Source organism: Lipophrys pholis, assembly GCF_963383615.2.
Source record: "Lipophrys pholis genome assembly, chromosome: 7".
Taxonomy (NCBI): Eukaryota; Metazoa; Chordata; class Actinopteri; order Blenniiformes; family Blenniidae; genus Lipophrys; species Lipophrys pholis.
This window is the reverse complement of record NC_137638.1, coordinates 7,245,371-7,257,556: the sequence shown is the minus strand read 5'-3', so window position 1 is coordinate 7,257,556 and position 12,186 is coordinate 7,245,371. Positions and strand designations below refer to the sequence as shown.

The 12,186-nt window shown below is 41.4% G+C and overlaps 1 protein-coding gene across 1 annotated transcript in view; it reads right to left on the bottom strand.

The window, feature by feature from the left end:
- Window positions 1-7,015: 7,015 nt before the first annotated feature.
- LOC308111673 (transmembrane protein 132C) overlaps window positions 7,016-12,186 on the bottom strand; it is a gene marked incomplete at its 3' end in the record, with an annotated part of 313,423 nt that continues 308,252 nt past the window's right edge. The window contains exons 13-16 of the mRNA XM_080466658.1: window positions 9,209-9,337; window positions 8,800-9,099; window positions 8,299-8,570; window positions 7,016-7,643 (exon numbers count right to left, since the gene is read on the bottom strand). Coding sequence (XP_080322784.1) covers window positions 7,016-7,643; window positions 8,299-8,570; window positions 8,800-9,099; window positions 9,209-9,337 — 1,329 coding nt within the window. The remainder of the gene's footprint in view (window positions 7,644-8,298; window positions 8,571-8,799; window positions 9,100-9,208; window positions 9,338-12,186) is intronic.

Sequence of the window (12,186 nt, the reverse complement as noted above, 5' to 3'; positions counted from 1 at the left end):
TGAAACATCCAAAATCCAAGAACACATCAGGAAGGAATACATCCCAAAGGATGAGCTCCTGAGTGAAACGCCTCAGGCTGCAGAAACCTGATGAGACTGAGGATGAGCAGGTAACATGTGGAGACAAAGTGGCTGATATCAAGAAAACCTGCTAAGAGCTAGAAAGCAGAGGACTGACAGACAACAGGAAGCACAATAACTACGAGGTGCTGTAGCACAAGGGCCATAGAGGAAAGGGTCCACCATAGGAGATCAGATCCAAGGTGCAGGTCGTGCAAAGATGTCAGGATATACCCAGTGGGCTGCTATAGGCAAGAGCAGCTCCTGTTATAGTCGCCTATCCTCCACATTTACTATACTCAGACGATACCTGACACTAACACTGATAAATGTGATTTATCTCTTTGACTAGGATTGTTGCAGAATATTAAAGTGCTTAAAGTGACTGACTTACTCCACCTGAAACATGAAATATCAGGGTAAAAATAATCAAAACATTCTGAAGTTATGTTGGTAAAACTGTGTGGAAACCATAATCAATTGTGTTTCCAGCTCAAGTCTACTTTTTCACCCACTGCATTTTCATGTGCACCATATGGAAATTTGTGTTGTACCGTGTCTAAAATATTCAGACGTGACGTCGTCAGGTTGTTTGCCTTTGAAAGAAACCCAAACTATTTAATAACCCATCAAAAGGAAGTCTGATCTGTTGTTAAACGTGTTTTCAGCGTCATCAAAATCAAAGGGCAGGCACCTCAGATGTTTCCATATAGAGCAGAAATGTTTCACAGAAGTCGTTCGGAATCGTTCTGGCTGATGTGAGACTGTGAGACTGTGAGATGATGGTTTGCGCCCATATCTCTGGATAACACATCATCCCCACCGGCCGTCGACTTCTCATAACAGCTTTCCTCTAACAGCTTTTTCACACTCCTTGTGAGATGGTGGGCAGCGTGCCATGGGGTAATGGAGGCACTTTAGATCAAATGTAAAACTTATCGTGTATCTCCAATTTCATACTTATTCACTGTAATCTGCCGGGCTACAAAGTGTTATCTTAATTAACTTGGGATGTAAATGTAGCTCCGTCCACGAGACGCCCGTTGGGCCTCCTAGTGGCGGTGCACAATAAAAAAATAAAAAAATAAAAAAAAGATATTGGAAAAGGATCTCAAAGAACGAGTTAACCCCAGAGGTGCTCTCATTGCGCTATTCATCCGTCAACCTGTGTTTGCTTTATGATGACAAAAAAAAGAGCTGAAAGGGGAAAAAAAAAAAAAAGAGTTTTTCCACTATTGGAGAACTTTGAAGTTACTTTACTCCAGAAACCAATATCCATGCACTGCATATAGCAGTGATGAAACCTAGAATATAAACACGAGCCGGCACATTGTTTTACTTTGTGACGCTGATCAAAAAAGACTCGCTCGTCTCAACTCAAAGACTAAAGTTTCCACGAGGAGCTTTTTCCGAGTTCCTGTTTCGTGATTTGTGGAGTGATAATCAGTGACAAAAGTTTCACTTTTGTTGTGACGAGTGACAGTAATACCGTAGCTGGTATCGCCAATACTGATATCTAGTACAAAAGCCTAATGTGTGGGAGTAAATATCTGCTCGTGTAATAAGAGTAATCCGGTATCTTCTTTCAGAAGAAGAAGTTACACCAACCAGCAGATCATAACAAAACAACATAATGTGTTTGGAAACACACGGTAATCTGAAGATAATATCCACAAGGTTAATGTGGACATTTTTTTTTTAGTAAATCTAGTTTGTGCTTCGCCACATGACCGACCAATCAGCTCTTTCGTCGCAGTCCTTCCTGCATTTCCTTGATTACCTGAAGACAGATGGTGGTTTGGAGCCCCAGAAAGCTCTGCTTCAAACTTTGCTCTTTCTGCTTTTGGTTTTAATCCAGACTTGTCATGGCGCCAAAAGATTTGGCTTGAGTTTCTTATTGGGCCGAGGGATTCTGTGGTTCCAGTTTCGGGATCCACCCTCTGACCCGGAGGACCAGGTGCTGCTTTTAGTCTTTCCTCTCCCCTGCAACCTGCCCGGCCTGGTATAGCTGGTATAGCTGGTATAGCTCACAGGCTGAAGACAAGATAACAGGGAAGTGCAAAGCTTCTTGTACTTTCCTAAAAAACCACTGCAGTAAATATAGAATGAGATTCAAGAAATCGTTCCGACTTATAACCGTTGTTTCCATCTATTGGAATCATGTGATTCATAGATTATTGTTTCATCCGGGCTTTTCTCAGCATAATACAGGGTGACTGAAATTCAAAAGCAATGGGAAACGTCACGGAGTTGTTTGCAGGAAGAGAGATACACACTGCGTGGTTTGTAATCCGTGTAAAATCATTTTAACTTACAAGGCAGGTAATACAAACAATATGTTTTAACATACCTGTCAGAATGGCATTAAATTACAACAATACTGTATGTTTAGTTTGCAAAGTTAGTGTTTTACTCCATAGCCCTATAAGATATTCTTTGGCGAGGGAAACTGCTTAATGTAAAGGGAAAAAAAAAGGTTTCTAAGCAGGTGTGATTACTTGGGAAAAAAACATTAAGTGTTAAACTTTTGGATAAGAACTGTTTAAATGTACTGATTGGTCATTTGCCTGAAAATGAGATTTTCTGCTCACTTCTCTGAAAAATAAGAATTATTGATCAGAAATTGCTAAACAATCACAATGATGTTGATTTTTCTTTTTTTTTTTTTTATCAATTCCCATCCTCAGTCAGTAAAGAGTCAAACTATTTTACCACAGTCTGAGTCAGTATCTCAGTTTGAAGGTCATTCATATGCGCGATTCGGTCATCCAGAGGATTTGAAGTATTGAAAAGTAGACGATAAAGAAGAAAGTGTTTAATGCCAGAATCCAGGTTCAGAAACTGATCGAGTTTTTGCATCGATGGCGTTAGAAAATAAAAGTTGATTGTGGAGTGAAGCAACTGTGAACTCACTTCGTAATTTTGTATTATGAACTGTGAACTGAACTCGTTCGATTAAAAATTTGTGAGCTGAACTTTGAAATACTTCATGTAGAAAATGAACTTTCCCTACCAGGAATATAATCCTCCACATCTGGGGCTCCTAGAGACACACTGACTATCGCACCACGCTGAGGTGGAGATCCCATCAGGATGGGATCTCCAGTCGTACCTGACAAATATACCAAAACTGCCACGATTGTAAACTGAAGTCATTTCAAATTACAGAGACGAGTTAATCCAGCAGAAAGACAAAGGAAGAGACTGAACATTGGTTGGTTATGGGTCTTTATTGGCCTCCATGAACCATGTTTAAACAATGGAGAGAACAAAAAGAAGAACAAATCAAACAAACCCCAAAAAAAAAAAAAAAAGCATCTCTTCTACCTGGAACTTGTTTCACTGCTGTCTCTTCACCTCCTGCTGTAACCACACGAGGATAACTCATGTACTCATCCCACTGATTGTTTTCCACAGAGTCAAACACAGCCACTGCAAGAGAGGCTTTTTTTTTTTTTTTTTACATTTTGCTCACTGAACTACTGCTGTGCAAGAGAGGAACCATTTTGGGGGGGGGGAAATACTGTATTTTGATTTTTAGACGTTATATGCATTGATTAAAAACAAGTTGAGCTTCCTACTGTGATTCGATGGATTCAGTGTTATTATTGCAGAAGTTCTTCTTTTTTGGAGCATAAAACCAGGTAAACCCAGGAATGGGGATCTTTGTGGACAAGTGCTATAGGTCTAATAAGGCTCTGTGACAACAAGCAGAACAATGAACTTTGCCTTGGCTAAGGAATCGAGGCGCTTCTCGCAAGACTTGCATTCAAAAAAACCTGTTTTCAGGGCGAAACTCTCAAGAAATGAAACGTTCTTGTCTAAACATATGCATTGAAAAAAAGGGAAGGTGTCCACCAGCACCTCGCATCACCATTGCTTCCCTTTGCTCTAATTATCAGCCTCGCTAATAAAACCTGTAAATATCGACTAGTTAAATAGGAACATATTGTAATTAATGATGTATTGCAAAAAGACAAATTGCATACACAATAAACAAAGTGAGAAAGTGAAAAATAATTAAATAAAACTTAAAAACAATCATCACCCCCTAAAAAGGAAAAATAAAGAAAAAAAAAAGTTGGCTTTCGTTCTGTATTCCTAACAGATTGCTGTAATTTCAATCAGGTCAAAGACACCGAGGAAGTTAAAACGAGGCTTTTTAAAAGACTTCCTCTCTAAATCTGTGGCAGCAGTAGTTTAGTTACAAGCAGGCAGTCAAAATGACTCCATAGTTAAAATGGTATCAAATAAACAAAGAAAAACAGCCACAAAAAAACCCGTCAATCTCAAAATAACTTGGTCTGTTTCTTGTTTTGTTTTTTTCCTTTCGCGAGGAGTGGGAGGGGGGCGGGTGGGGCTATTCATTACAGTTTTAAAAATGAAATACATTTGGAATGCACGTCCAGGGCTGTAACGCATGACGAAGCTCACAGCATGTTGAAGAATGAAAAGATATTTCATCTGATAGCGTTGCTACACTTCTACCTTGAGCATCGACTGCCCTCAGACCCGAGCGCCCCCCCCCCCCCCCCCCCCCCCCCCCCCCGGCAGTCCTGCAACTACAAGAACAGACGAGATACAGTGACGTGTCCAGAACATACAGTGTGGTCGTAATCCCCGCTCAGAAAATTCTATTGCTTTGGTGGAGGCCACGTGGCCCTTTTTTTCTTTTGTCTGTATGCATCAAACTTGCTTCGTTCATTTCCATCCCCCCCCCATGTGGGATCAACGCGCAGTTCGTCATGTTTGCTGTTGGCAATAGAGACGGATCCATAGTGAAACATATTCTGCTTCTGTTTTCCCCTCCGGCTGGTCCAACCATTCACATCCCAGCAGTCTGGGTTTGGTTTTTCCTTCCGAAACGGATCTCTCATCCTCGCCGTCCACAAGGAGGTTGGAACACGACGTGGGATGAGATCACGCTCATGTTTACATCTCATTGTGAAGGGAAACTGATTTCTACCCTGTACAACAGCAAGAAGTCAATCAGTACTCGAAACAAAGATGTGAACGAAACAAAACAAGGCAAAACAATAAGATCACTTTCACATTGTAGTGGTAGATAGTATTATGTACCATATTAGCACTGGAAAAAATTTACAAAATATCACCATGTTGTCGGCTAGTGACCTGCAATCTTATTCACAAGCACTTTGAAGCATGTTTATTTATTTACAACATACAGTGTAACTCTGAAACAGTAACACATTTATAAATAAATATTGCAATCTCAACAATCTTACACCTCTCCTGTTTTTTTTTTTTTTTTTTTTTTTTTTTAATTGTCGGTTCTTCATGACTCGTCACCTGAGCTTAACGAAGGTGAGGCATCCTCTGCCTGTTCCATCTCGCATTCATGTGCTATCGTTCACCTGCAAGTCCACTAGCGTCAGTCTTTGTCCCCGGCGGAGCTTTCCTTTCCTCACCCTCTCAAATGTCATTTTAAATAAATAGATTCTCGCTGGAAAGACAAATCATATATTTCCCAAATCTTAATAAACCTCTAAAAAAAAAAAAATCAAAAGCTACAGTTAATACCTTCCCATGAGGGAAAAACTAAGCAAGGAAAAAAAAAATCAATGCATGATCAAAACCTTCTATTTATCGAAAAAGGACAAAGAAAAGGGGGAAAACAAAAAGATTATCATGACGTCCGTAAAGATGTTTCATGAACCATATCTATTTGTTAGATCGTCATTCCATCTTCATTTATATTGTAGCGTCATTCTTTGTGTCCTGGTATCTCCACGTGTCTTGAAGTACATTAAATAATCCTCATTACCCAGAGTTCCGTCAGGCTTTGCGAAGCCTGAGCTGCCGCCGCCTCCTTCTTCTTATTTTTGGACGTGGATCATCTCAGTGAGTTAAACTCAGGCGCTCCTGGATCCTTCAGCTCACAGACAATGTGGATGTCGAGTTCGCAAGGTTTCTACGGGCCGTCCAGTCGCAGGCAACGAGAGGGACCGGGGGGGGAATTGGTTCTAAATACAGGGGGAGGGTAAACCATCACTGGCATTCAGGAAACAGAAATGAAGCCTCAAATATGGCTGATGTCCTTTTCCTGTGTTGTAATTGTGCAAGATTAAATGCCTCTGTCTTGGATTCAAGGGAGAATCAGTCTTTCACAATGACACATCATCTTCCATCTCTCCACTGTTTCAGGATCACTATTACAGAGCTGAATGGAAAATCCCAATAGTGACTGTAAAAGTACTCGGAGTATACACATATATATATAAATATTTCTTTACATTTCACATTTTAAATATGGGTAACGCCAACAGAAACCGGGTCACGCGATAAAACCAGGAAAGACGGTGTCTTTGAAGCGCAGCTATTCTTCAGAGAATTCAGCGCTTCGTTGAGTCGACTTGACAAGTTTATAAAGTAAAATATGACCAATAATTAATCAACAGCCACAGCTGATGTTGGCAACATATATGAATTTAAAAAAACAACAACAACAAAAAAAATGGTGACTTATGGAGTTTTAAATTGATGTAATGATGTCATGACCCCTTCTTGGATAGTGGCTCATAATCATGTTTGTCCAATAACATACCCTGAATTTACTGCGGTGTGTGTACAATGGTTCACTGGAATTCCCAAACTAAACATTCAGAACCAATTGTCATTTCATTATTGACCTTTACACTAATATTTTCCACAATAAATAATACAAAAAAAAAAAAAAACAGCTTGTATTGTTATTGTTTGCTACCATTAATTTCAGTTTGATGATGTCACGCCTTCTGCAGCTCGAGCTGGGAGCCAAACGGAAGCCTCCCCTACGCCGTGCGCTCAATAATCATCTAAAGTCTTCATCGTCTTCCCTGTACTCTTCCCCTTTTCCTCCCATTCTCCCTTTATTAATCCATTGCAAAGGCATTACAGGTGAATTGTACTCGTTGTCCCTCCTGCACTCGTCCTCTGAACGTGGTGTCTTTCCCAGTCACAGATTGTCTTGTAGCCTTTCCATGTAGGTTCTGATTTCAGACTGGCCGAGGTCCATATCCTGGCACACCCACTTGATGTCATCCTCGCTCCCGTTGGTCACCAGAACTGAAGAGTTGGCGTACGGGCCGCCCCCGCCCGAATTATCGTTGGGCAGAACCGTGGCAAAAGACGTGAATTTGACGCGTTTGCGCTTGGCGGCGGCCACTGCAGCCGCGGCCGCAGCTCGGGGGGAATTATTGAGATGCTCCATTTGCCCACTGGTTTCTTTGCCGCTACTCGTGATTGCTGAAAGGCACTGATGTGGTTCTGGGACAGATCTGGGCAAAGTCTGTCCGTGGGTGATGCCTCGGTGTCCGCCTGTGGCGCCGCTCCCACTGATGGTGCCCATGCCTGTGCCCACGCCCATCACCAGGGTGTTACCAGCTCCATTCAGGAGGTACTTGTTCTCTTCATACCCTCCTTCATTCCGGTCAATGATGGTGGTGCATTCGTCAGGAAGACCGCCCTGGCATTGGTCCGAGTGGTCAGCCAATAGGTCGGCTTCATTACCAAGCCATACCCAGTCGTGGGCGTGGTTCATGTTGCCTCCGGCCTCCAGGACGGGGACCTGCTTGTGACGGTACCTGCAAACGACGGGTGATAATTATTCTGGCTGCAGTTAAATTGTGATTAGCGACAACATCAAATTATGGAATTAGACTTAAAGTCTATTTCTATGAAAGGTAAATGTCTATTAAGGTACGAGAACTCTGCCACCGAGTCGCCAACAATTACTTTGTGCTAAAGTGTGTGCAAACATATTTATACTTTTACGTTTGTTTTACTTTTACATTTATTAATCAGCAGCAATTTTGTCACTGACAGTCATGATATGAACACGGCCGTTCTTTTACCAGACATACTTGAATGTGTTTAAATGAAAAATGAGACAGTGAAACAAAGAAAATGAACATTTAATCTAAAAAAAGACAAACGATAACATGTCAAACTAAGAAAGTGAAATATATTCGTGAAACATCAGAGAAATGCCCGCAACACTTTTAGGGCAGAAGTGTTTTGAAATTGAGAAGATCAATTAAATCCAATATTACTTGAATGGATTTCGTAGATTACTACAGTGAGAAATCAGATCCAGGCTCTTCATAGTTGCAAAATAAAGTTTGGTGTTTTCCTGTAACGTCAATGTCTAGTTGTCAGTGTATTTTCGTCCAAATCCTGTGTATGTCGCTCAGCTTGAATTCACAAATCATGTGTGGATGTGTTCCTGTTGTGTTTTACCTGAAAGCAAAGCTAACACAGTTGATGAGGAAGACCAGTATCGCCAAGCAGAACACTCCAAGGAGTGCATACATCCCGATCTCCAGGTCTGAAAGGCCTCTGGTGGTCTGGCTGAGCTCACTGTTTCCAGTCCCTGGTACCTCCACCTGAGCTGGGTAGCCGCTGTAGTCCCCCGCTTGGCTGGAGCCGCTGCCTCGACTGCTGCTGCCACCGCCGGGAGCTTTTCCGCCTGAGGCCCGGTGGGTCACTGCGCTCTTGGTTGTTGTACTAACCTGACGAATGGACATGTATACAGGTATGTCATTTACTTTCTATTTTGGTTTTAAATGTTAATGTGGATTGATTCAAACACAACACTGTTTTCAAGTGAAAATTCAAAGCTTAAATTGTTGGTGTCCATTTACTTCATGACAATGATATTTGGGGAAAATCCAACTGTTTAAAAGTGGCTTTCAAGGTTTTCCATGGACTAGAAAGACCTTCTTAAATCCATTGCCCTACCTTCCGCATGGCTCGTTCCTCCCGGTCCACTGCTGCACTGTTGGACTTCCACTCTCCTCCATCCTTTGTTTGTTGCTCCCGGGTGCTGTTGTCCATCCCCCCATTGTCCCCTTGCCCACCTCCTGCCATCGCCCCTCTGTCTTCGCTCTTCGCCCCAAACTTAACCATCACATTGCCAACTCCAGATGCTAACACACTCTTCCTTTTGGACTTCTGGCAGGTCTCAGAGATGACCATCTCAACACGAACCAGGGGTCCCTGCCCATCGCTCTCAGCCACCACAATAGGCCAGTGCTGCTCCTGATGGACAGACACAATGTGGAGGTGAATTCACTTGCAAGCTTTCGGTTATTTCTGGTTGAGGTTTCTATCCAAGGAATCATTGATAAGATAAAACAGAATCTCACACCTGATTTGTAACTGATATGACATTCTCATCCAATGAGACTGCTGAGAGAAGGAAGTCCTTGGGATCATAGATGTCAAGTGGCGTCACTGAACCGTCGCTGTAGTGGATCCACGCGCTGATCACAGCTTCCTGTGGGCGAGAAAAATCAAAGATCATTTCATCAAAGTAGAGCAAAGACAGCCTCGGAGACTCTGATTAAACCTCCAGTCAGCTTTTTGATACAAGAGGTTTATGTACTCCAATATGGATCAGTCCTGCTCTGCTATTTGTGATGCAGAGAAAGTTGCTGGTTACATAAGTATTTTGGCAAATGTGAAATCTGGCAAGACTTGAGTAATCGGCTAAAATTGATTTTTGAATCATTTGGACCAGGACTCCTGAGATGAAGTGTGTTGCTCTGTCCATTTCCCATCAGGGGCTTCATTTCCAACACTACGGCCCTAATCAACAAAAGGTTTGCTCGTATGATAAATAAAAGGTGAAAACTTAACATTGGGACTACACACAGGTGGAAGCTGTTCTACTAACAGGACTTACTGAGAACATACGCATTCATGTTCGCATTCATAAAAACAAGAATCTTGCGCATTTATTCCAGATCATGCTGGGAGGATAGTTCTCTTTTCAGACAGCTCCCCACAACCTTTCTTTGTTGTCATCCCTTCTTTGGTTTCTCCTTTTAAATATATTGCTCTTTTTTCCAATAGCTTTATTACAGATTACTGTATCTACCTTATTGGAATTTATTTTCAAACCTTTATCTTGCCCAGATGTGCCCCCGCAAAGCATCAACATCAATAGCATCGGTCCAGATTCGTGAGAACATGAAGTTCTGCTATTAAAGAAGCTTTAATAGCGGGAAATCTAAATCCATTTTTCAATGGATCCTGAAGAAAACTCATTTCTATAGCTTGTATCCGTGATCTCATTCACTCAGTTATGACCCAAAGTTTGTGACCAGAGGTAAGGGGTGGGGATGTAAAGTGGCCAGTAAACTGAGTTTAACTTGCAAGCTCCGTTCAGTCTGCTGCAGCAACCCCATTACTGATGACGCTTGTCCAAATCTGTGGCCGCTCTCACAATGAAATGTGATGATGATGAATTATTGAACAGATTCTGAGTTGGCTTGCATCTTTCACAATTACGTTGTGCTGATAGAATAGCTGGAATTGCTGTTGCATGGCAAGAGAGGCGCGAAGCAAAACTGCTGGTTTGGATGTTTACGATAGAGTGCTTCGATCAGTGACATGTGATGATGCCTCTCACATTTCATTTCTGCATCAGCATTATCCATTTCACTGGTTTAATTTTTTTTCCGTTTTGATCCTGGCATCAAAATGCTTCTTCACCGGTAAGTGCGCTCATTCTCCGATCCGTTTTGTTTCTCTGAATCTTCACCTTTGTGCAGAAAGTTGTTCATGTCCCTTTAACAGAAAGCCACAGGTCTGTGTGGCCAACCTGTCTGGCTCAAGAAAAGGACGGTCAAGTAGAAGTCCAAGTCAATAGAAAATCGAAAATGATTTATGATGTGTAAATAGTCAAGTGCATGAAATTGTATTAGACATAGAGGAATAAGAAGATTGACATTTTCAGAGAGACAAAAATGCATTAAAAACACTGTAAATATGATTAAAACTATAAATATAAGTTATTTCAATATTTTTTTATGTCAAGATTCCACCCCAGCCAGCAGCATAACTGCAACATTCAATTCATGCTGCAAATCTTTGAGTAAAAACAGCAAAAGTGGGCCTAATTTAACTTGTGGAGATATAAAAAGCTGGATCTGCAACCATGTAAGTAGGCCTCATTTACACATTTGAAATGAAAAACACATTGTTTTGCGTGGTACTCTGGATTGTTCTCATTGTTCCTCTACTCGTACATGTGAGGAAGGTCTATTTACCTTGATTATCTTGGTAAAAAGTCTGTGCACACAGTAGCGTTTCAGAATAGTTGCGTATTCCCCGTTTCCACATAGACAGAATGTGACGCGTTTCACCCTGGGAGCACCCTTTTTAAAAAGTAGCAATTTTAGTGGCTCCGAGCACCGTTGTTGCATAAATGGAAACCCAAAACTCAACAAAACCTTTCAGTTTTTATTAGAAAATTATGTAAAAAAAAGGCCTTTGAGTGCTTATTAGAAAAGGAAAAAAAAAAGCGAAAGATACTAAAATGTCTCAACACGATAAGGCATCTAAAACTGCTAGAAAAGGTAATTATGAAATTGTATATGAAAGAAAAACTATATATACAACTTGAGGTGTATTATCGTAATTTTAAAGGTTACACACTAAAGCTAATTGTATTAATGGAAAGTGGCAAAAAACAGCTCTCAGATCCCTGATGATATTCCCACTACATGCGTGTTAAAACCCTGGAACATGGAGTGAAGTGACGTGAGAGTTTTGGTGCTGCATAGAAAAAGATCAAGAACAACCTATTTTGACCTAATAGCTACATTAATATCTAGAAGCAATAACCTTCTGCATTGATGATGGACTCGCTCATTTACAAAAGCTGCTTGTGATTGGACAGAGCTAAGACATTGACATGTGGCAGCCTTGGTAAGTCGTCGGTGTGGTCGAACGCGTAATGAAAACACATCACATGTTGTTGTTCTCGGCGGTTCGCCCAAAGGAAGTCTTTGACGCTGCAATCGATCAGCGGCTGAACATGTAAACACTCACGGCTGAAGCCGTATATCTACGCGAATGGACGCCTTTTTCTGACTCTCACGGCTTTGTCTGCGTCTCTGGAACAAAAGCAAATGAACCCAAGAAGAATGTTTCCTCTTGCTCCAGCAGCGATCCTATAAATAAGAAGGTTTTATTTTACCCCCTTGCCTGTCTCTCAGTGAAGCTGCCTCACTAATTTCCCCTGATAAAAACCTTTTTGCCTTTTTAATCAAAACACAGAAAAAGATGGTGTGGATATAGCGAAGCAAAACCTCCTTACAGAAGTAATTAAAAGTCAAC